This window comes from Carcharhinus amblyrhynchos, chromosome 8 (genome assembly GCF_965287045.1).
Source record: "Carcharhinus amblyrhynchos chromosome 8, sCarAmb.v2.hapA, whole genome shotgun sequence".
In the NCBI taxonomy this organism is placed as follows: Eukaryota; Metazoa; Chordata; class Chondrichthyes; order Carcharhiniformes; family Carcharhinidae; genus Carcharhinus; species Carcharhinus amblyrhynchos.
The window spans coordinates 91,232,139-91,258,184 of record NC_137331.1 but is presented as its reverse complement, the minus strand read 5'-3'; the positions used below and the strand labels follow the sequence as shown (position 1 = coordinate 91,258,184).

The following is a 26,046-nucleotide window of genomic DNA, read 5'->3' as shown; positions in this document are numbered from 1 at the left end:
TGTTCCATCGTGTCCATTTCTGCTCTGCTGGAGGTTGAGCCAATGATCAGTACCTGTCTTTAACAATGCTATTAGCTTTACAATATGCTTGCCAAAGGATGCAATTACTGGAACATAGACACCACCTTGCAGCAAGACCTGGGCAATATTCAACAACAACAGAAAATGCTGGAGAAGCTCTGACGAAGGGCCATCCTGACTCGAAACATCGGCTCTATTCTTTCTCCACAGATACTTTAAACCTGTCGAAATTTTCCAGCATTTTCTGTTTTTGTTTCAGATTCCAGCTTCTGCACTATTTTGCCTTCAGCTGGTCAATGTTCAAACTTGGGGAGTCACACAATCACAGAATACAGTGCAGAAGAGGCCCTTCAGCCCATCGAGTCTGCACCAATGCACGAAAGGTCCTGACCTGCCCATCTAATCCCACTTGCCAGCACTTGGCCCATCGCCTTGAATATTATTGCATGTCAAGTACTCATCCAAGTAATTTTTAAAGGATCTGAGGCATCCCGCCTTCACCACCCACCCAGACACCACATTACAGACCATCACCATCTTCTGAGTGAAAAGGTTTTTCCTCAAATTCCCACCCCTCCATTTGAACTTATATCCGCTCGTAACTGACCCTGCGGCAAAGGGGAACAGCTGCTCCCTATCCACCCTATCCTTGCCCCTCATATTCTTGAGCACCTCAGTCATATTGCCCCTCAGTCTTCTCTGCTCCAACCAAAACAACCCAAGCCTATCCAACCGCTCTTCATAACTTAAATCTTCCATCCCAGGTAGCATCCTGGTGAATCTCTTCTGCACATTTACATCAAAAAAATGCCAATGACAATCTCGAGCAAAAGAGAATCTAACCTTGAAGTTTGATGGCATTATCGTTGCTGAATTCCCCCCTCGTCAACACCTTGGGAGTCACCATTGTCCTGAAGCATAACTGGACTAGCCACATAGATGTTTGGCTACAAGATCAGGTGAGATGCTGGGAAGGAGTAATTCACTTCCTGATTACTCAAAGCACTTCCAACATTGGCTCCAATTCTAGATTTATTTAATAAAGAAATTTAAATTCCCTGTTGGATTTTGAACTCACATCTCTGGATCATTTGTTCAGGTCTCTGAACTATTTGCCCAATAATAAACTACTCTGTTCCTATCTTCTTTCTGTACCATATGTGGAGGAAGGTGGATTAATAAGAGACAACTAGCATGCATTTAGAATCATAGAACCCTACAGTGCAGAAGGAGGCCATTCAGCCCAGCACTGACACAATCCCACCCAGGCCCTATCCCCATAACCCCATGCATTTACCTAGCTGATCCCTCTGACACAAAGGGCAATTCAGCATGGCCAATCCACCTAACCTGCACATTTTTGGAGTGTGGGAGGAAACCAGAGCACCTGAGGGAAACCCATGCAGACACAGGAAGCATGTGCAAACTCCACACAGATGGTGACCCAAGCTGGGAATCAAACCCAGGTCCCTAGAATTGTGAGGCAGCAGTGCTAACCACTGTGCCACCATGTTGTCTGTCTAACCTGAGTGAGTTCTTTGCTGTAGTAACAGCAAGGATTGGTGAAGATAGTGCTGTAAACTAGTCTTTAACAATTCATTTGATAAAGAACCTCACACCAGGCTTATTCAGCAAATTGAAGCACACGGTATATTAAGGTAATAACAACAGCAATTTATATTTGTATAGCACCTTTAACATTAGGTTCGCAGGGGAACTATGAAACAAAATATGACGGTGAGCCACATAAGGAGAGATTAACTCAGATTATCAGGGAGACTTGGACTTTTAGAAATGGTGGGCCACACCTAAATTCAGAAACCCTGTCTCTGTTTTCAACAGGACCCATTTTTGGCAGTAGGGGAAGGGGGCAGGGTGTGATTCACATATGAGGAAAACCTGAATACAGCAGCTCCATTAGAATTCAACACTGACTTCAAACAGACCTCATTTTTGCTATGATAAAGGTGTGAACCCACAGTGTGGGAGTCACGAGTGTTTAGAATAGACATAATTGCTCACGATGAGCTGAAAAGATCTGTCAAACAGTCAAGGTATGACATTATCTAAATCTTCAGCCCTTTAAAATTAAAAAAAAGGCGTGAGAGGTAATAAAAACTCAAGCTGTGAAATTAAGCCCATTAAATACAATAAATAGGCTGCCTGTGTCAGTGAGAGTTGAAAAAGCAGCCCAGCAGTTACTATAGCTGTTTGTTGATATTTCCCCCAGGTTAATTATTATTTCATTATTAATTCCTGGCTGCTTTGCACAGCTACAATTATCTCAGCTGGGGACCTAAATTCACAGTTTAGGTGATGATTCTAAGAAGTTGTTAAAGGTTTAGTGTGGAGTTATGATACAGATCTTTGTTTTTATGAAGGATTAAGAAGTTAAACATAGAACATAGAACAGTACAGTATAGTATAGGCCCTTCAGACCTTGATGTTGTGCCAAGCTTTGTCCGAAACCAAGATCGAGCTATCCCACTCCCTATCATTCTGGTGTGTTCCATGTGCCTATCCAATAACCGCTTGAAAGTTCCTAAAGTGTCCGACTCCACTATCACAGCAGGCAGTCCATTCCATACCCCAACTACTCTCTGAGTAAAGAACCTACCTTGGACATCCCTCCTATATCTCCCACCTTATAGTTATGCCCCCTAGTAACAGCTACATCCACCTGAGGAAATAGTCTCTGAACGTTCACTCTATCTATCCCCCTCATCATCTTATAAACCTCTATTAAATCGCCCCACATCCTTCTCTGCTCTAAATAGAAAAGCCCTAGCTTCCTCAACCTTTCCTCATAAGACCTACCCTCCAAACCCGGCAGCATCCTGGTAAATCTCCTCTGCACTCTCTCCAATGCTTCCACATCTTCTTATAGTGAGGTGACCAGAGCTGCACACAATGTTCCAAATGCGGTCTCACCAAGGTCCTGTACAGTTGCAGCAAAACCCCACGGCTCTTAAACTCAAACCCCCTGATAATAAATGCTAACACACTATCGGCCTTTTTCATGGCTCTATCCTTTTCAGTGGCAACCTTCAGAGATCTGTGGATATACATTCCTCTACATTCCTCAGAACCCTGCCATTGACCCTATAATCCACATTCAAATTTGTCCTACCAAAATGAATCATCTCGCACTTATCAGGGTTAAAGTCCATCTGCCATTTTTCGGCCCAGCTCTGCATCCTATCAATGTCTCTTTACAGCCTGCAAGAGCCCTCCACCGATCTCCACCAATCTTGGTGTCATCAGCAAATTTACTAGCCCACCCTTCAGCCCCTTCCTCCAAGTCATTGATAAAAATCACAAATAGCAAAGGACCCAACACTGATCCCTGTGGTACACAACTGGTAACTGACCTCCAGTCTGAAAATTTTCCATCCACCACCACGCTTTGTCTTCTATGAGATAGCCAGTTATTTATCCAATCGGCCAAATTTCCCTCTGTCCCACTCCTCCTTACTTTCTTCATGAGCCTACCATGGGGAATCTTATCAAAGTTGAGGGGGTTTAAAAGTTTTGACTGGGCTCTCATGATTTGACGTGTTTTTGAATAAAGTGAAAGCTGTAATTGATATTTAGATCTCTGTTTGAGATAGTAGCAATGTGACTGGATTAGTAATTCTGAGACTCGGGCTAATGCTTTGGGGACATGAGTTCAAATGGCAGTTGGCAGAATTTGAATTTAACAAAGAACAACACAGCACGGGAAACAGGCCCTTCGGCCCAACGAGCCTGCGCCGCCGTCCCACTGTCTCAGTGTCCTATTCATGATTTTAGTCTACGCCTAATGTGCCAGGATCAGGGAGGTCCAATTTAGGGACAATTTAGTACCCAATCAATCAGCTTAAAAGCACATCTTTGGGGATGTGGGAGGAAACCGGAGTACCCGGAGGAAACCCACGCAACCACGGGGAGAACGTGCAAACTCCCACCGACACAGGCCCAAATCCATGTGTCCGCACAGCAACAGAGATAGTCTCTGAGCTGTCATGTTGCCCTCAAGATGGTCCAGTTTAAGCACACTAACAACATGAAGCAATAGGCAACTCCCGAAGCAACGTCCAAGAGCAGCCCACTACAACCTGCCGCATGCATGCCCCTTGCTGGACTTAAATGCCTGTGGAGACAAAAAATTCATTATTAAACAGACTATTTATACTGTCTAAAATTTATTAATAAATTGGGAATATAAAGCTAGTCTCAATAATGGTGACCATGAAATGAACGTATGTCATCCAAAAAATCCATCTGGTTCTCTAGTGCCTGTTAGGGAGGAAAACTACCTTCCTTACCTGGTCTGTGACTCCAAATCCACATCAGTGTGGCTAACCCTCTGCAGTGGTCTAACAAACTACTCAACTCAATGGTAATGAGGGATGGGTAACAAATGCTGGCTCTGCCAGCAATGCCAACATCCCATGAAACAATGAAGAAAAATATATTTCATCGCTACATGACTCCTGAAGCCTGCCTATGGTGGATACTGGGTGAGTTGGCATGGAGAGAGTAAGGTAAGTGGTGAATGGGAACAGTGATTGGAAAATGTTGGCGCACAATTATGGGGGCCCTGGGGTAAGGTGGCTAAGAATTGGCATGGGGGCATGCAGACAACGTGGGGAGTAGGTGGGAGTGGTTATGGGATGTGAGAAGTGAGGATCAGGGTATTTAAAATTTAAGTAAGTGACTGGATCAGAGCCCCAGAGAACCATCTTACCTTGGCACTCTGTCAGACCTGTGTCTTGGGGCAGAGAGCCAGACTCCATCCCATATCCTTTCCCAGAGTGAACATGGGGTCCTGATAGGACACTGGCGGGTGTGGTGAGCCAAGAAATTTCCTGGCCCTGGAGTGAAAATGCAGCCCATTATGTCAAGCGACCAAAACCAAGTCAAAGTCATGAGTGCCTTGAAGGAGAAAAGTGAGTTAGAAAGGCAGAGAAGTGTAGGGAAGGAATTCCAAAGCTTGGAATTTCAATGCAATTGAACAACAACTGTCACTAGTGGACCAATTATAATAGGGATCTCACAAATGGCCAGAACTACAGGAACCCAGATATCGTGCAGAGTTATGGGGCTGCAGGAGAGGACAGAGGTAGGGAGGGGTGAGGCCATGGAGCGATTTGAAATAAGGGTGAGAACTTTAAAATCAAGGCATTGCTTGAGGGGGAGCCAATGTAGGCCAACAGGGGGATGGAAGATGTTGTATGATTTCTTTTCCCCTTCATTCTTTGTTACAATGTGGGAGTCATTTGTTGCCATCCCCAATTACCCTTGAACTGAGTGGCTTGCGAGGCCATTGTAGAGAGCAGTTAAGAGTCAACCACATTGCTGTGGATCTGGAGTCACAGGTAGGCCAGACAGGAAGGAGGGTAGGTTCCCTTCCCTAAAGGGCATTAGCAAAGCAGATGGGTTTTTACAGCTCCTGATAATAGCTGTCAGAGGTTTTCATTCCAGATTTGTTCAATTTAAATTCCACCTGCTGCCACAGTGGGATTTGAACCCACAGCCCCAGAGCATATGCTTGTGTCTTGACATTACCAGTCTGTCACCATCTGCCCCCGCTCCCCCCCTCCCCCATGTAAAGGATGGGCAGCAGAGTTTTGAATGACTTCAAGTTTGCAGAGCACAAGATGTTGGGAATCAGCCAGAGTCCATTGGGAGTAGTCGAGTGGAGGGGTGACAAAGGCACAATCGAAGGTCTCAGCAGCAGATAACCTGAGTCAGGGGCAAAGGCGGACTGTGTTATCTTGGTGAGAAGGGGCTGCCTTAGTCAATGTCACGAGTATGAGGTTGAAAGTTCATTTGTAATATCCCCAGTTTGCTAACAGAACCTCAGACTGTTGCCAGACAGAGGGATGGGGTCAGTTGCTATCTGCTAGATTGGGGACTGAAAACAATGGCTTTTGTCTTCACAAAATTTAAGAGTTCATCCTGTGCTGGATGTTGGATAAGCAGTCTGATAATTTACCAGCAGTGGAGGAATTGTGAGAAGTGGGGGCAAGTTTGGGAGGGGGCGGGGATTGCCGGGGGTGGGTGGGAGAGGTGAGGGGGTGGGGAGTTGTCAGCATATAACACTGATGCTTTAGATAGTGTTGCCAAAGGACAGCATGTTGATAAGAAATAGGAGGGAGCCAAAGATAGATCCATGGAGTAACACTGTGGGACCAGGAAGAGAAGCCAATGGGAGTGATGCTCTGGCCATGAAGATAGGTAAGAATGGAACCGGTTAAGAGTGGTTCCACTCAGCTGGGTTGTGGTGGAGAGGCATTGAAAGAAGATGGTGTGCCCAACTAAAGGTCACAGGCAGATTGAGAAGGATAAGGAGGTAAAATTTACCTTTGTCATGGTCATGTTGGATGTCATCTGTGGCTATGATAAGAGTTGTTTTGGTACTGTGGTAGTGGCAGAAACCTGATGCGAGGGACTCAAATTGGGAAACATCGGAATGATTTTGGGAGATGACAATACGTTCAAGGACTTTGGAGTGGAAGTAGAGGTTGGATCTGGGATGATCTCTGGGCACGACTTTGGGGCATTGATTTTGTGAGGAGAGGAGTGGTGGCAGATTGAAATGAGAGAGGGCCAACAACAGAAGGAAGAGAATGGTTTAGAATAGGATGGGGGGGAGGCTGGATGATCAACGGTTAGTGGGAATAGGATCGAGGGAGCAGAATGTTGGTCTCATGGGTAAGGTGGGCTCAGAGAGGACATGAGGGAAGATAAGAGAGAAACTAGAGAAAGATATGAGTTCAGACATGGGGCAGTGGGGGGCATGAAAGGAAACATGGCCAGGTGAGCTTTTGGAAGAGATCAAGAGGCAAGAGATCAGATTGTCGCCATCTTAGTTACAAAGAGGACATGAGCTTTATGTGTTTGTTGTTAGAGGTGAGGGTTAAGGAGAAGGGAGAGAAGGGTTTAAGATGGTTTGCAGTAGACATATCCTTTCCTTCCAGCACAGTGTGGGAATATTGAACAGTTTAAAACGTGGCGAGTGGGATCCGGCAGTGTTTTAAATACCGTGACCTCACACCTGCTTCCTTGCCAAGGTAAAGATTTTTACTCACAGAACTTTTGTTCTGAGACTGTACCTTCATTACTTTGGAGATCATTTCTACAGAATCATAGACCCCCTGCATTGCAACAAGAGGCCATTTGGCCCATTGAGTCTGCATCAGTTCTCCAAAAGAGCATCTTACCCAGCCACCTCCCGCCCCCCCCCCACCCATCATCCTGCCATCTTCCTGTGCCAACCAACCCTCCTGGGGAATCTCTACACTTCACATCAGGGATAATGGATTGCTCCTTGTGTGAAGAGTTACCCAATGGAAACATCTTTGACCGGCAGGTGTGATGCCCAAGGAAGTTACAATAGATACCACCTTAGAGATCATAAAACTACTACAATTATACAGGGCATTGGGGAGGCCACACCTGGGGGACAGGATGCAGATTTGGTCTCCTTGAATGTCAAGGGAGGGCGGTTAGAGTTGTTCTTATTGGTGATGGTCATTGCTTGGTCTTTGTGTGGCGTGAACGTTATTTACTACTTGTCAGCCCAAGCCTGGATATTGTTCAGATCTTGTTGCAATGGTTGTGGTTGTGGAGGGTCAGTCATCTTAGCTCCAGGACGTCTTTGCAGTCATCCTTCAGGGTAGTGCCCTAGACCCAACCATCTTCAGCTGCTTCATCAATGACCTTCCCTCTGTCATGGGGTCAGAAGTGGGAATGTTTGCTGATGATTGCACAATATTCAGCGCCATTTGCAACTCCACACACAGAGGAGTGTGCTGCTGCTGATGGCCCACAGCACCTCATGGATGCCTAGTCTTGAGTTGTTAGATCTGTTCGAAATCTGCCCTATTTAGCATGGTGATAATGCCACGCAACACGATGAAGGTTATTCTCAATGTGAAGGCAGGACTTCATCTCCACAAGGACTGTGCAGTGGTCATTCTTACCAATACTATCATGACCAGATGTATTTGCAGCAGGCAGATTGGTTAGGATGAGGTCAAGTATGTTATTTCCTCTTGTTGGTTCCTTCACTACCCGCTGCAGACCCAGTTTAGCGGTTATATCCTTTAGGACCCAACCAACTCGATCAGTAGTGCTGCTGCCGAGCCACTTTTGGTGGTGGACATTGAAATCCCCCACCCAAAGTACATTTTCTGCCCTTGCCACCCTCAGTGCTTCCTCCAAACGTCGTTCAACATGGAGGAATACTGATTCATCAGCCAAGGAGGACAATATGTGGTAATTAGTAAGAGATTTCCTTGTTTTATCTGAAGTAATGATACTTCTGGAGTCGATGTTAAGGACTTCCAAGGCAACTCCCTCCTAACTGTATATCACTGTGCCGTCTCCTCTGCTGGGTCTGTCCTGCCGATGGGACAGGACATATCCAGGGATGGTAATGATGGTGTTTGCGGTGTTATCTGTAAGGTATGATTCCGTGAGAATAATTATGTCAGATTGCTGCTTGACTTGTCTGTAAGACAACTCTCCAATTTTGGCATTACCCCCAGACGTTAGTAAGAAGGACATTGTAGAGTTGACAGGGCCGTTTGTTTTGCTATTGAATTTTCCGGTGCCTAGGTCGAGCCAGGTGGTCTGTCTGGTTTCATTTCTTTATTGAGACTTTGTAGCGATTGATGCAACTGAAAGGCTTGCTAGGCCATTTCAGAGGGCAGTTGAGAGTCACCACATTGCTGGGGCTGTGGAGTCACCTGTAGGCCAGACCAGGTAAGGATGGCAGATTTCCTTCCCATTAGGGCATTAGTGAACCAGCTGGGTTTTTCCGACAGTCAACAATGGTTTCACGGTCTTAGTTCCAGATATTTTTTATTGAATTCAAATTTCACTATCTGCCTTGGTGGGATTCAAACCCGGAACAATAGCTGAGTTTCTGGATTCATAGTCTAATGATAATACCACAGGACTATCGTCTTCCCTATGCACAAATATGCATAGATGTTAAAGTTAACACGGATTACAAAGTACATCTTAGGCTAGAATGGTGTCAGTAACACACAGTCCCTTTAAGCACACAGGTTGGCTGTGGTCAGACACACTCCGCTCTAAACCGGAGTGAATTTCTGTTGATTTCTCCTCAAAATCCCCCTAGATGATTCTTATTCTGTCAGCCACCTTGTCTTACTGAATTCTGGCTTCTACATGACTGATTTCAAATTCTGCTTTCAAAAGAAAGACTTTAAAATCTTTTAAACAATGCTTTCCCTCAGTTGCTTCCATCAACATTTTGCTTCCATGTTTTACATCTTTCCCTTCAGGATTCCTTTTGTTATGAAAACACTTCATAATTGCTTTAACTATCGATTCCTAGACTGTATTGAGATGGCACCAAGTTTTTGATTTACCTCTGGTTACTGCAACTGTCTCTTCAATTCAGAGTATTTTACCTGCTTTTCCCTTAAATTGTCTGAACAGTACCATATTCAACTTCTTGGTCTCTGTTACCTTAACTTCAATCTTCTGAAGCCATTCTTTCTGTCTGGTTGCCTGGACGTTATCTGGTTCTTTGGGAAATCTACCTTTTTGCAGCCACCTTGTCTTGTGCAGCTTTTCTTCTGGCACAGCTGAGAGATGTTCACTCCATGGTGTTCTGTTTCCAACTGCTAATGAATTGAGCTAAAACCAAACTCAAAAAGCCTTTCTACCTTAAAGGTGCCCCCGGTTGCTAGGCAACAACTTTATGCTTCTCCAATCTTTTATTTACTTTTCATGCCATAACCTCTCTCGGCACAATAGAAGCACAGTTTGCACTGAAACCAAAACCTCCACACCTACAAACACCTTTATCTAGCATGGATCTAACTCTAACTTTACCCGTCCTTACACAAAAACTAAATTAAACCCACTTAAAATTATACCTTATTTCGAATATTCAACAGTAGAAATATAGCCCATTTAAAATTACCTCTGTTTTCCTGACAGTTCAAACTTCTAATGGGAAATTACCTTGCACTGGGTATTATCCAGTACTCTGATTTAAATTGGGATCTTCGGATGGTTTCAACTCTCTAAGTAGAATAGTTATTCAGGACAAATTAGAAGAATTAAAACCACTTCTAATTTTTGGGTAACTTTAGTATAGACCCCCACAACTCTTCACTGGATCCCTGACTACCTCCCAAACCCTCTGACTACCCTCCTGAATCTGACCAAATCCCAACTACCCTCCAGCACCCCCCCCCCCCTTGACCATTGCCCCCATCCCCTGGCTACCCTCCAGAGCCCTCAACTCCCCAACCCTCCTCATCCTATCCACTTACAGACTTATCTCCTCCATGCTGTCCCAGAGTGACTGGGACTTTTAAACCAAGCTGCTTTATGGCAGCTTGTCCGTAACTAGTGGGCATGGCTTCCGTTCCTCTGACTCTGCTGCCCTCGCCTGAAGGTCTGAGGACCCCATTGCACTGCATATTTTGAGGCAGCCTGGGCTGGAAGGCCTGATGCAAAATGTGCACCTGCGTTTCAGTGTAAGTAAAAAGGAGCAGAGTAACAATCTGACTGTGATTGTCTCTCCACCCAGGGTCTGTCTCGTTCTGTCCATTCTCCCCCAGTGTAGAGGTCATAGTTCTGATGTCCATCTTCTGCTGAGTGCAGCTAAAGCAGCATTTGGGATGCTTCTTTGGGTCTTGTTCAGGCTGGTGTTCAGGTGTACAGGACTTCGGGGGATATGAGTGGAGAACAGAATTGGGTTCAATCAAGATAATTCTCATGTTCCAACAGCCTGTCTGGGGTCACATTTGAAGAATGATCACTTGGGCTGCCAGATCCTCTTGAACTAAATCCCAATAAAAGCTCTTTATGATGAAGGGGCAAAAATACAAGGTGGGGAAATAAAATGAACAAATTGTACACTGTGGCCATACAGCTCCAGGTCTTCTCAAGTAAGATGCATGAACATCTCCAAAGATGGGCAGGTTTGGTTGATTGGCGATGCTAAACTGCCCCTTAGTGTCAGGGGGACAAGCAGAGTAAATATATAGGGTTATGGGGATAGGAACTGGGTGGGATAGTTGTCGGTGCAGGCTCGATGGGTCGAATGGCCTTCTTCTGCACTGTGGGGAGTCTATGATTCTCTGAATATGGAATTGACTGGGGATCATGAGGCAAGAACTTGTTTTCATACGGCACCTTTCTGTGCATGTCCTGATTAGGCACTTTGCAATCAATTAAATACTTTTGAAATGTTGTCAGGGAAAACATGACGGTCAGACACACACCAAAATCTAATGAGCTGCTCTGTGATATGATTATCTGTTTTCAATGGTGTTATTAAAGGGCTAAATGCTGGTCAGGACACAAGGAGAACCCGCCTGCTTGTCTTCCAATAGTGTCATGTGATCTTTAGCATCCACCTGGACAGGCAGACGGGCCTCTGTTTAATGTCTCATCTGAAAGCTGCCACCTCTAATAATGTTTTATTTCAACCAAATGGTCTGTCTGACTAGGAGATGTTGACAGGAAAGTATTATGTCAACGGTGATGGTTCAGTGCACAATGCTTACAGGAACTGTTGTTGACAGAATGATTCCCAGCTTGGCATGATCGACAATGACCTGATTTTAACAGTGTAGTGGGGTCAGTCTTTCACTCCTTGTCGATTCAGATCTAGGTGGAATCAATTGCACTTAACTGAATTGGTAAATGTTATCGATTCATGTGGTGACTGATGGCAGGTGTGACCAAGGTGAACAACATTGGAATATCATTCCACAGATATCAACAGGTCTCACTGCCCATTTCCTGTATATGATCCCAAATAGCAAATGTCAGAGGGCTGCTTGACTGTGGGTAGTTTCACAACAGCTCGTCTGGACAGGTCTTGGCAAGGTAATTAAAATGCGAATGACCCTTCCTGTGATGTGACTGCATTTTTCCAACTCATTAAAAATATGCATATGTTCACAATGCTGTTGCAGTCTCTGTAATGAAGATCTCAAAATCATTGAATCAGATTCTTTTTACTCACAATCTTTTCCTCTGTGTGTGTGTGTATTCTGTATCTTCAGCTGTTGAGCCATAAACATACAAAAACAGAAAATGCTAGAAAAAAATCAACAGGTCTGACAGCATCTGTGGAGAGAAAATGAAACCAGTGTTTCAAGTCTGCACCCTGATTCAAAATGTCGATATCAATGGGGATGAAATAGAAATGGTTGCGAGCTTCAGGTGTGCAGATCACCAACCGCCTGTCCTGGTCCCTCCATGTTGACGCTATAGTTAAGAAATCCCACCAATGCCTCTTTCTCAGGAGACTAAGGAAGTTCGGCATGTCTGCTACAACTCTCACCAACTTTAACAGATGCACAATAGAAAGCAATTTTCTTGTTGTATTACAGCTTGGGATGGCTCCTGCTCTGTCCAAGACCACAAGAAACTACAAAGGGTCATGAATGAAGCCCAGTCCATTACTAAGACTGGGCTTCATTCACGCAAACCAGCCTCCCATCCATTGACTCTGTCTACACTTCCCATTGCCTTGAAAAAGTACCCAACATAATCAAGGATCCTATGCACTCTGGACATACTCTCTTCCACCTTTGTCTGTTGGGAAAAAGATACAAAAGTCTGAGATCATGTACCAACTAAAGACAGCTTCTTCATCAGATTTTTGAATGGACTAACCTTGTATTAAGTTGATCTTTCTCTACATCCTAGTTATGACTGTAACACTACATTCTGCACTCTCTCATTTCCTTTCCTATGAATGGTATATTTTGGCTGTATAGCACATAAGAAATAATACTTTTCACTCTATACTGATATATGTGACAAAATAAACCAAATCAAATCAAAGTTGGCTCTGTTCTCTCTCCACAGGTACTGACAGATGTGCTGAATTTCCAGCATTTTCCGTTTTGATATGTTTACTGTTCAACACCTGAATATAAAATCTACACCCATACTGACACATAGATACAAACACACTCAGGAAATTAGAGGAGAAAGAATCCCATTCAATGATTTTGAGCTCTTTGTCACAGAGATTGCAACAGTACTGTGAACACATGCCATCTGGAAAAATGCATTCACTATCACAGGAAGGGTTATTTGCATTAAATGACTTTGCCAAGACATGTCCAAACACGAAAATTGACTCAGTGTTCTTCCAGTTCCATGTGTCTTGGCAAAGAAAAGTGTCACCTGCCCTCTCAACTCCATGTTATGTTACAGGCAAGTATCCATTTTGGGCTTATACTTCATAAGTTCATATATATATATTTCATAACCTTGTATGAAAGTGGTAGGTCACTGGATACTAATCAGGGATAGGATACCTGGACAACTTTCCCTCTGTTTTGGAGCCTCGGGTGCTCTTTCTGGATGGGATAAGCTAAAGTGTGGCCTACAATGTCCCACAGTGAAACATAGCAACCGGAGAAGCCCCTCAAATCTGTTGAACCATTCAATTAGATCATTGCTCATTTGTATCTTAATTCCATCTATCTGCTTTGATACCATAACTCTTAATACCATCTACTTAGCCAAAGGGACAAATTAATTAACCTATACTCTTTATTTAGCCCTCTCAGCCTCACTTTTGTGAATCTGTGCTACATCCTCTCCAAGGCTAATACATCCTTCCTGGGATACAGAGGCCAGAACTGAATGAAATACTCCAGATTTGTTTGAACCAGAACTGCATTCAGCCATACATGACTTCCACCCCTTTATGTTCCAGCTCTCTTGAGATGAAGGTCAACTGTCCATTAACTTTTTAAATTATTTTTGTGTTTGCACAGTGGTGTTTTGTGATTATTGTGCTTGGACTCCCGAGTCTCTGAACATCTCTAGATGACTGGCTTCTTACTTCTTTGTTCAAATAATTGGGCTCCATTCTCTCTCCACAAATACCATCCGACCTACTGAGTTTTTCTAGAATTTTCTGTTTCATATGTTTATTGTTCAATATACGAATATACAGAACTACACCTGCGCTGTCACACAGTCTAAAAGATTTACCCAGATAAGTAGACTTTTGTGTGGTATCTTACCAAATGCTTTTTGAGAATTCAAGTATATTACATCTACTGGTTCCCCTTTATCTACCTTACTCATTACTACCTCAAAGATTTCTGATAAATTTGTCAGGCATGATTTCCCTTTCGTGAAGCCATGCTGACTCTACTTGAGTTTATTATGCATTTCTAAATGCTCAGCTATCCATCCTCTATAATGGAGCATTTTCCCAATGACTGATGATCCCAGTGATGGGGTTTAACAGCAGCAGTTTGAGATCTGGCAGCGATTTTTGATTACCTTCTGCCTGGTTGGAACTTTCATCTTCTTGTCCATAACAGAGCTCTTCACATGCTTGGAAATGTGTGGGATCTGGTCTTTCCCAAATACTTCATTGATAAGTTGCTCAGAGAAAGGGATATTGACTCTTCTACATTTTCTGGTCTATATATGGCTCTAGCCCCACTATATTTGCTTCATTCTTCAGTGGTAACTGAGAAAATCTTTGATCTATTTCACTCACCCATCCACTGTATCCCCTTAGTGCACTCTTGTTTATGAGTTGGAAGGTTGTAGACTTCGCCCATGTCTTGAGTACATAGTTTAAGAAAATCTTCCAGTGTAGTGCTGAGGGACTGCTGTGTTGTCAGAGGTGCTGAATTGAATCAAACTCAACACCTGACTATCTGATCAAGTGGATAGAAAAGATTTAATGGCCCTATTTGAACAGTTTGACATAGGGAATGAGATGGTATTGGAGATTTTGGAGGGCTTAAAAGTGGACAAATCCCCAGGTCCAGATGAGTTGTATCCCGGGTAGCTGTGGGAGGTGAGGCAGGAAATTGCAGGGGCTCTAATCCAAATTTTTGATTCCTCTCTGGCCACAGGGGCCAGGTGACTTGAGGACAGCTAATGTGGATCCACTTTTTAAGAAGGATGGTAAAAATAAACTAGGGAATTACAGACCAGTGAGTCTCATGTCAGTGTTAGGGAAACTATTAGGGAAAAATTCCGAAGGACAGAATTAATATCTACTTGCAAAGGCAAGGTTTGATTAGGGATAGTCAGCATGGCTTTGTTAGAGGGAAGTCATGCTGAGAAAATTTGATTGAATTTTTCAAGAAAATGACTAGATGTATAGATATGGGTTTCAGCAAAGCCTTTGACAAGGTCCCATGTGGGGGGCTGATAAAGAAGGTAAAAGCACATGAATTCCATGGTAACTTGACAAGCTAAATCCAAAACTGGCTTAGTGGTAGGAGACAGAGGATGGTGTCCAGTGGCGTACCAGAGGGATCAGTGCTAGGTCCCTTTTTGTTTGATAGATATAAATAGTATCGGTAGGAATGTGGGGGGTGATAAATTAGTTTGCAGATGACATGAAAAAACGCAGGGCGATTAATAATGAAGAAGAAGATCTTAGGTTACTGGAAGATATAGATGGGTTGGTCAGATGGGCAGATCAGTGGCAGATGGAATTTAATTCTGAAAAGTGCAAGGTGATGCACTTTGGAAGGAGTAACAGGACAAGGGAAAACTCAATGAATGGCAGGACACTAGTAAACACAGAGAAACAGAAGTTCTTGGGGTGCTTGACAACAGGTCCATGAAGGTGGCAGGATAGGTGAATAGGGTAGCTAAGAAGACATATGAAACATTTGCCTTTTTCAGTTGTGGCATAGATTATAAGAGCAGAAGGTTATGTTGGAACAGTGCAAAACTTTGGTTAGGCCACAGCTGGGGTACTGTGTGCAGTTCTGGTCACCTCACTATAGGAAGGACATGATTGCATTAGAAGGGGTACAGGAGGAAACTCACCAGGGTGTTGCCTGAGATGGAGCATTTGAACGATGATGAGAGGGTGGATAGGCTTGGATTGTTTTCTTTAGACCAGAGAAGGTGGGCAGGGGTGGTAGTGAAGTGTATAAGGCTATGAGGAGTCGGGACAGCGTAGAAAGAAAGCAGCCATCCCCCTTAATTGAAAGGTTGATAACGAGAGGGGCATGATTTGAGGGGCAGGAGGTTTAGAAGGGATTTGAGGAAAAATCTTTTCACTCAGGATGGTGAGAGTGTGGAACATGCTGCCTGGGAGGAGAGTAGATGCAGGAACCTTCACAACATTTAAAAGGTACGTGGATGAGCACTTGCAATGTCATAACATTCCAGGCTCTGAGCCAAGTGCTGGAGAGTGGGATTAGTGTAGACTTAGTGTAGTCTTGTCAGCGAAGATTTAATGGGCCAAAGGTCCTCTTTTGTACTGTATGACTATATGACTCTGTTTGAAGAAGAACTATGGAGTTTGCCAGGCCAATATTTAACCCTCAGCTAACATGGCCAACGCAGATTAACCGCTCATTTCTTCTTGTGTGTGTGGGGGGCTTACTGTCCACAAATTGGTTGCTGCATTGTTACAGCAGTGACTACATCTCAAAGGTATTAAATTACAAATGAAACACTTTGGGACACCTCAAGCTTGTTTAAAGCAATATATAAATGCAAATTATTTCTTTAGTCATCCGGAATCCCATTTGATCACAAGAACCTGCTTCATTCCTTCTTGAAACCCATGACTTTCCTTGTTCCATCATTTCACATCCCTACACACTTCCAGGATGATTGTTCCTCCTGCATTCCCCATTTTCTTGTGTTCTTCTTCACTGGTAAAACATCTTGTGCTTAAATTGGGAACAGCAGTTCACATTCTATGAGCTCTTAAGAAGAGATCAGGTTGATTTAAAAGGTCCCCCAGGGGTTCAGTCTCCTCCCAGCACTTTGTAAACCAGCAATGCAAATTGAGTGAAAATATAGAAACTAGAAGGAGTAGGCCATTCGGCCCTTCGAGCCTATTCCACCAATCATTATGATCATGGCTGATCATCAAATCCAATATCCTGATTCCTCCCTTCCCTTCAAATCCCTTCATCCATTTCGTCCCAAGAGCCATATCTAATTTATTCTTGAAATCAGACAACATTTTAGCCTCTACTTTCTGTGGTGGTGAAGAAATTTCTCCTCACCTCAGTTCTAAAAGATTTACCCCTTTTCCTCAAACTATCACCCTCTAGTTCTGGACTCCCCCACCATTGGGAACATTCTTTCTGAAACTACCCTGTCTAATCCTATTAGGATTTCATAAGTTTCTATGCTCATTCTTCTAAACTCCAACGAATGTAACCCTAATGGAATTAATCCCTCCTCATATAACAGGCCTACCATCCCAGAAATCAGCCTGGTAAACCTTTGTAGCAAAAGATCAATCTAATATTTGTGACTTGTTCTTCCTACAGATGTAACGCTCAGGACTACATCTGGCACAAAGGGATTCGATGTGAGTTTATCATCACAGAGTTCCAGGTGATGTGTATAGCAGTTGGCTCTGCGGCAGTGGTGATTCTGCTTCTCTTCATGCTCACTGTCTTCTTTGCAAAGAAGGTGTACTCCTTAAAAACTGAAAACAAAAAGCTTCGCAAAAGGAGGTGGGTATAGTGACACCATCCCTCTGGGAAAAAAAGGTAACGGCAAGTACATGAGGAAGTGTTTCTAATAAAATAACATCAGTACCAGAACAGAACTTGTAATTCCTTTCACTTGTCCCTCCTTCGCTTTCTCTATCTTTTTTCACTCCTTTGTTTTTCCCTCCCTCTGTACACTTTCTCCTCTCTCTCTGTATCTCTCCCAGAGTTGCTTTGCTTTGTTCTGGTGGATGTTTTTAAAATTTCTCTCATTTTTACCTCCTTTCCTTCCTCCACTATTTGTCCATTGAGCTGAGGGATAGGCAGCAGCTCTGAGATTGTCTTCAGGCTAGTCAGAGGCAACAACATTGAGACTCACGTGAGCAGATTATAGGGAGGGGGCAGGGGTAGAGTCATTCACCAATCACTTTGGGGATGAAGAGGGTTTGAGATGGCCTGTAATGATCAGAATGTCACAGAGTCACTGCATCACCCTGAACAAAAACTCTGAAATTCTTGTTTGGAAGAATCTGTTACATTTACAATGACTAACTCCCTGTTTCATGAACAGACTGGGAATAGAGGGATACAAACAGATGGTCTAGTTAGGAACACATGATTGGTGCAGGCTTGGAGGGCTGAAGGGCCTGTTCCTGTGCTGTATTATTTTTTGTTCTGTGTAAAGGCACTGGTTGCCACCCGATACTGAGAGACCCGGTTCCAATCACATATGGAGCAGGAGGCAATGATAGGACTGAAGCTCTCACTATTAGTGAGTTCTACTGCAGTCAGCTTATATCTTTCTGGTGTCTATAATTCAATTGATGAATTGAAGAAATAAAAGTTCTGGGACCTCACCTTCTGATTTAGCAAATTGGATTTTACATAGTGATTTTCAACACTTTAACAGTGAATATTAATACACTCCATGAACACTCCATCAAGAATAGCACAATTCCAGAGACACCCTGTTAATATTAACACATCTCCAAAGACACACTGCTAATATTAACACACTCCCAAAAACACAGTATAAATGTTAATGCACGTCCAGAGGAACGCTGCTAATGTTAACTCCTCCTGCCCCAAAGACACCCCGTTAACATCAGCAGTCTCACAGAAGCACTTTGTCAATATTGACACACTCCCAGCGACACACTGTTAATGACAGCACACTCCTATGGATCCCCTTCAAATGTTAATGCACCCAGGAGACATCCTGTCAATATTAACATACACAAAGAGATACACTGCTAATAACACTCCCTATAAATGTTAACACTTACCCAGAGATATCCTGTCAACACTAACACGCATAATAAGATACACTGCTAACAATATCACTACACTACTAATAACATTCCCTATAAATGTTAAGACTTACCTGGAGATGTCCTGACAATATTAACATGCACCCAGAGGCATCCTATTTATAGTGACACATTCCTATGGGTACCCTGTCAATACCAATACATTCTGGTTAATATTAACACATCTGATGGATCCCCTGCAAATGTTATCCCACGTCCTCTCACTACGTTATCCCTCTCCCTGCATTTATATTACCCTTTTCCCTCTCTGCTTATATTATATCACTTTCTCTCTCTCGCTCTCCCTCTGTTCATGTCATCTCTCTCCTTCTGTCAGTCTGTATGCAGCCTACTCCTTTCTTGCCCTGTGGTTGGATCGCTCCGTGTGAGGCAGCAAGTTACATTCACACATTTTTGCATGAATGATTGTGATTTCTGGCAGCAACAGCATTGCTTAAATGCGAATATTCAACCTAGTTTGGTATCCCAAGAACAAATAAATGAACTGGAGGACACTTTGGGCACTTGGCATCATGAAGAATTTCATTCTGTGGAATTTGCAGTAATAGCAGTTGTTGAATCCACTCTGGAGTGCACTTGGCACAGCGGGATCAGGGCTATATTACCGATTGGGAATAGGCCCCTCAGTGGGGTGTTTATCGAGTCTTTGCAGGATGCTCATTAGCACAGAGGCAGACAGTGCTCTCTGTGTAATCAATAATGAAAGAGTGGTTTATGTGAAATCTAATTAAGGAGCCCTGTCATTGTTGACCTTTCTTGTTTTCCACATGTGATGAAGAGAAACAAGTTTCAAAGCAAATGTTTCACCGCTTCTTGTCAATCAATGTTGTGTCAGTAAGAGGCAAAAACTGTAATGCTGGGAACTGGCTGGTGAAGGGATTAAGTAGGCGTGTCCCAGCTCTGGCCTGTGGTTTCCATGGAGACGAGTTGCTGACTAGCTGTTCAAAATTAGCCAGCGATTCTATGAAAGACCCTTCGTTCACAATGCATTCTCTTCGCCTGGCTAAAACCTCCTCTCTCCTGAAGGCATGAGAAACCATCCCGTCCCTGTCCTTATAACCTTCACATCCTCATTTCTTTCAGCACCAGTTATTGGATAGGATCAGAAAACAGGCACTCTCAATTCCACAGATCAGCAACCATTCATTTGAATGGTGGGACAGGCTTGAGGGACTGAATGGCCTACTGCAGTTCCTATGTCCTAGCTGGGGGTAGACAGTGCAGCACGGACCAGGCACCTGAACCTTGGACATTTGGTTTGATCAGCTCGTCACTTCACAAACTGAGTGTCCCACTGGGTTCCTCTTTCCAGGGTATCATTTCCATGTACCCTCGGTTCCCCCTCGTTTCTCCTCACCAAGGCACCATCCATCTTATGAGCAGCTACGAAGCACGTCTTGTTGGACTATTTGTCAGAGGGCATCACAGTCGAGTCTGATCCTAACCCCTCACCTGACATCTATTTTCTAGCAAGTGTCCCAATGCGGTGGATGACGAAGAGCAGGGCTTCGAGCTGTTTCTGCCCCTAACTTCTTGGCCCAGTGGTACTGAGGCCAACGGTAGCTATCAGCAGTCAGTCACCTCACTGTATAATGATCAGTTAACTCTGCACAGGCTGAGTGGCTGGGCGGGGCGGGGAGGTGCTGACATTAATTCACAAGTGATTGAAATTTTCTCCCCCGAGTCTGTTGCTGATGAAAGCAGATGTGTTCCTATCTCTTGCAGTAACCGGTATCCAGTGGTACAAGGGATACCAGGCCAGTGATCCAGAGTTTCATATTACAAATCTCCCCAGTACAAATTGTGAAACTGAATTCTGTAAATCTGGTCATCCATGGGCCAGGATGAGACCGGATGAACCTCGAACACACCAAATTATTCTCACAAATTCAACGAGGTCACTAATGAAGGGAAGGGAACCTCTGACTTTTGGTATGACTCCAGTCCACATAATGTCCGGTCACCATATACAAAAGCATTCTATCAACTCAGCAACTTCTCAGGAAGGATAATCAGCTTCAACCTTGTTAACACTGCTGAAACGGTAAATAAATATGAAAACTTTGGGATTCAGGTTTCATCTTTAAAGGGAGAGGCAATCGCCTCTCTCATTGCTTGAATATTAATTCAGAAACTGAGCTAATGTTCTGGGGACTTGAGTTCAAATCCCACCATGACAGATGGTGGAATTTCAATTCAATAAAGAAATATCTGGAATTGTGAATCTTCTGATGACCACGAAACCATTGTTGATTGTTGGAAGACCCCATCTGGTTCGCTAATGTCCTTTAGGGAAGGAAATCTGCCATCCTTACCTGATCTGGCCTACATGTGACTCCAGAGCCACAGCAATGTGATTGACACTCACCTGTTCTCCAAGGGCAACTAGGGATGGGCAATAAACACTGGCCAGCCAGTGACGCCCATGTCCAACGAATGAATAAAAAAATGTTCTGTTAACTGCTCCTACAAAGCCGATCTTAGACACAACGTGACAGTATTATGGAAATGAACTTATTGGCATAGTAAGGATAACAGCTGCAGAGGCCGTTGGCTGTGGAAAACTTCCACTTCGGAGAATGGCATTTACATATCTACATAGCAACATAAAAGTGACTAAAGATTGCTCAGTGGTTGGGATTATTTATGGATGGGATGATCCAGCCAGAAACTTGGGAATCATTCGAATCGTGATGTCTAAAATTGTGGGGAAAGGCAATGTGTGGATCCGTTTGAATGATGGGCAAACTGAGTATTGGACATCCAGGCACTGCACTTGGACAATTCAGCGCTGATTTATTTTTCATTTGTTCACAGGACACATGTGTTGCTGAAAAGGCCAGCATTTATAGCTCTCCCTAATTGTCCTTAAGCAGGTAGTGATGAGTTGCTGTCTTGGACTGCTGCAATTTGTGTGGTACAAACACACCAGAGTGAGAACACTGGGATTTTCACCCTGTGACAATGAAGGAACTGTGAAATATTTTTCAAGTCAAGATGGCATGTGACTTGAAAGGTAACTTGGACGTTTCCATGTGCCTGCTGCCCATGTCCTTATAAGAAGTCTCACAACACCAGGTTAAAGCCCAACAGGTTTATTTGATAGCAAAATTCACTAGCTTTCTGAGCGCTGCTCCTTCATTAGGTAAGTGGGAGTTCTGTTCACAAACAGGACATATAAAAACACAAACTCAATTTACAAAGTAGTGGTTGGAATGCGAGTCTTTACAACTAATCAAGTCTTAACGGTACAAACAATGTGAGTGGAGAGAATGTTAAGCACAGGTTAAAGAGATGTATATTTTCTCCAGGCAGGACAGTTAGTGAGATTTTGCAAGTCCAGGCAAGTCGTGGGGGTTACAGATGTGTGACATGAACCCAAGATCCTGGTTGAGGCCGTCCTCATGTGTGCGGAACTTGGCCATCAGTCTCTGCTCAGGGATTCTGCATATCATGTGTCGTGAAGGCCACCTTGGAGAATGCTCACCCAAAGATCAGAGGTTGAATTCCCGTGACCGCTGAAGTGTTCTCCAACATGAAAACAACATGGAGAGAAGGTTGGAGGTGTTGTGGACAGTTTGGAGGGATGTCAGAAGTTGCAGCATGACATGGATAGGATGCAAGACTGGGCAGAGAAGTGGCAGATGGATTTCAACCTGGATAAATGTGTGGTGGTTCAGTTTGGCAGGTCAAATGGGATGAAGGAATATAATATTGAGGGTAAGACTCTGAGCAGTGTGGAAGATCAGAAGGATCTTGGAGTCCAGGTTCATAGGACTCTCAAATCAGCTTCACAGGTAGAGGATGTGGTTAAGAAGGCATATGGTGTACTGGCCTTCAACAATTGAGGAATTGAGTTTAGAAGTCTGGAGATAATGCTGCAGCTTTATAAGACCCTGGTCAGACCCCACTTGGAGTACTGTGCTCAGATGTGGTCGCCTCATTACAGGAAGGATGTGGAAGCCATTGAAAGGGTGCAGAAGAGACTCACAAGGATGTTGCCTTGATTGGGTGGCATGCCTTATGAGGATAGGTTGAGAGAGCTCGGTGTTTTCTCCTTGGAGAGATGAAGGATGAGAGGTGACCTGATAGAGGTGTATAAAATGTTGAGAAGTATTGGTCGGGTAGATTCTCAGAGACTTTTTCCCAGGGCTGAAATAGCTGCTACAAGAGGACACAGGTTTAAGGTGATGGGGAGTAGGTACAGAGGAGATGTCAGGGGTAAGATTTTCACTCAGAGGCTGGTGGGTGAGTGGAATTGGCTGCCGTCGGTGGTGGTGGAGGCAGATTCGATAGGGTCTTTTAAGAGACTTCTGGGTGAGTACATGGGACTTAATAGGATTGAGGGTTATAGGTAAGCCTAGTAGTTAAAGATATGATTGGTGCAACTTGTGGGCCAAAAGGCCTGTTTGTGCTGTAGTTTTTCTATGTTTTATGTTCTAACACTCTTGCCTGGTGATTGTCAAGCAGTGTTCATTCATCCGTTGTCATAGTGTCTGCATGGTCTCCCCAATGTACGATGCCTCGGGACATCCTTTCCTGTAGCGTATCAGGTAGACAACGTTGGCCGAGTTGCAAGAGTATGTACCATTACCTGGTGGATGGTGTTCTCACGTAAGATGATGGCATCCGTGTCAATGATCCGGCATGTCTTACAGAGGTTGCTGTGGCAGGGTTGTGTGGTGCCTTGGTCACTGTTCTGGATAGTTTGCTACGAACAATGGTCTGTTTGAGGTTGTGCAGTTGTTTGAAGGCAAGAATTGGGGGTATGGGGATGGCCTTGGCAAGATGCCCTTGTCCTTGGCAGACATTTCAGTTTTGGAAGGTGCTGTTGGCGAATTATAGATGATAAGCATGGAAACCATGGCGCACTTGTGGTGGAGTGAATGAATATTTCAGTTAGTGCATGGGGTGATGATCAAACAGGTTGCTTTGTCATGGATAATGTTGAACTTTCTGAGTGTGGCAGGCGATGCACTCACCCAGACATATAGAGAGACATATTCCATCATACCTCTGCCTTGTGGTAGATGTTTTGGAGCCTGGAGGTGAGTAACTTGCTGCTGGTTACCCAACTTCTGATCTGCTCTTGTACTCTCAGCATTTATGCAGATAACCCAATTAGATTTCTGCTCAGTGGTGACTCTGGGTGGAAGATTTGATAATGGCAATGCCAGCGAATGCATTGGGGCAGAAGGTTAGACTCTTCCTTGATAAGATTGCCATTATCTAACATTTGCAGTCTTGTCAGTTACCAGCTGAAGTCTGGATATTGTCTAGTTCTTGCTGCATGGGGACAGAAACTGCTGCGTCACTTAAAGTATTTCAACCTGGACTCTTGGCAATCGAGTCTGAATCCTGACAATCCAGCACAGAGCTTCGGAACCCTAATCCTGCCTCTGGATGGTTCAGCCTTGGACTTTGGCAATCTAGCCCTGACGACCTGACCCTTGAACCTCGCTTAACCAGGTTCCACTTGTGTTTATTTGCTACTTGCTGCTCTGTTCTGTTTGTTTTATTTTCCTAGTGGTTTAGGAAGAGTTGTTTTCAGCGCTGCTGCCTGATTGATGGATAAATCTTAAATCAGAAAATCAAGGTGGGCAACTTGAGATATCTGGGAATGAGAAGGAACAAGGATAATCTGTACCAGCCAGGCCACTGTTGGCTGCAGTGATGGGGGGAGTAGCAGTTTCTTTCTGAACAGCCTTCTTCATTGCATCTGTCTTTGGATCTCAGCTGGCTTAAGTTGAACTTGGTCCCTCAGTTAAGGAGGGAAATAATCTTGCCCTTGTTAAATGGCTTGCATTGCAGTGAAAGGAGTGTCACTCTGACAAGGGGTTATCATCCTACGTTTTCGTCTTTTTCTGGCATCTGGCTGTAGTGGCATGGTGGCACTGCTGCCTCACAGCGACAGGGGCCCGCATTCGATTCCCGGCTTGGATCTGTGTGGAGTTTGCACATTCTCCCCATGTCTGCGTGGGTGTCCTCCGGGTGCTCTGGTTTCCAGACGTGTAGGCTAGGTGCATTGACCCAAACGGGCGCCGGAGTGTGGCGACTAGGGGAATGTCACAGTAACTTCATTGTAAGCCTATTTGTGACTAATAAATAAACTTTAAAAGGTCTTTGGGATCTACCCATGAGAAAAGATGGGAGAGGCCATTCGACCTGCAAAGAGGCAGCACAGGGTGATCTTACATAGGAATGTTAAATGGTAAATGGAAAGAAGAAGGTAAGTGCAATGTGAGAATAAATTATTTCACACACCAAGTGGATTGGGTCTGGAATGCGCTGCCTGGAAGTGTATTGGAGGCAGGTTCAAGAAGGCATTTGGTGATTACTTGAAAAGAAGCAATGTGCAGAGGTACAGAGAAAAGGCAGGGGAATGACACTAACTCATGATACTCAGCCAGTGCAGACATGATGGGCCAAATGGCCTCCTTCTGCACCAGAACAATTCTGTGATTCTGTGAAATGACGAATATAACTTTAAAGAGCCCGAGTAAACTGAACGGACAAAGGTTCAAACTGGTTATTATATTTTGTGTGTGTGTTGCCAGCACTCCTGGAATTGTTAAGAGATGTTACTGACTTCATTCGGAGCAAGAAAAGTATTAATTGATAAGAGAACTTGCAGCATGAATAAGAGGTTTATGCAGCATGAATGCTGCCTTGCAGCACCCAGTTCTACATGCTTACAACATACTTCCAGAACATCCTGGGTAGGATTTTATAGTAAGAAGTCTCACAACACCAGGTCAAAGTCCAACAGGTTTGTTTGGTAGCAAACGCCACTAGCTTTTGGGATGTTTGCTACCAAATAAACCTGTTGGACTTTAACCTGGTGTTGTGAGACTTCTTACTGTGTTTACCCCAGTCCAACGCTGGCATCTCCACATCGTGACAGTGGGATTTTACAGCCAGGCTTGAGCGAGTCTGGAAATCCCCACCCAGGGTCAACGGACATTTCTGTTGTCCGTCACTCACCCGTTCTGATTCTGAGGCAGGTGAGGTGATATAATTCTAGCATCTGTCTCTGAGAGGACTCGCTCCCTCTGGTATGATTATGCACTCCCAGTTCCCAATGGTCCCTTGAGTCAGGTGACTCAATTCTGCGTTACTGACTTAAAGACACACCACATACGCAACATTGAACAGAGGCAAAACGGATACTGGAAATTCCTTCTTCACGTGAAGAGTAATAAACACTTGGAGTAACTCCCAGGGAAAGGAGTGGGGACAGA

The 26,046-nt window shown here is 44.1% G+C and overlaps 1 protein-coding gene across 1 annotated transcript in view; it reads left to right on the top strand.

Annotated features, from left to right (window-relative positions):
* The window catches only part of LOC145346762 (uncharacterized), a 67,323-nt gene that overhangs the window by 32,584 nt on the left and 8,693 nt on the right, over nucleotides 1–26,046 (top strand). Inside the window, exon 3 of the mRNA XM_080194462.1 lies at nucleotides 17,310–17,498. Coding sequence (XP_080050588.1) covers nucleotides 17,310–17,498 — 189 coding nt within the window. The remainder of the gene's footprint in view (nucleotides 1–17,309; nucleotides 17,499–26,046) is intronic.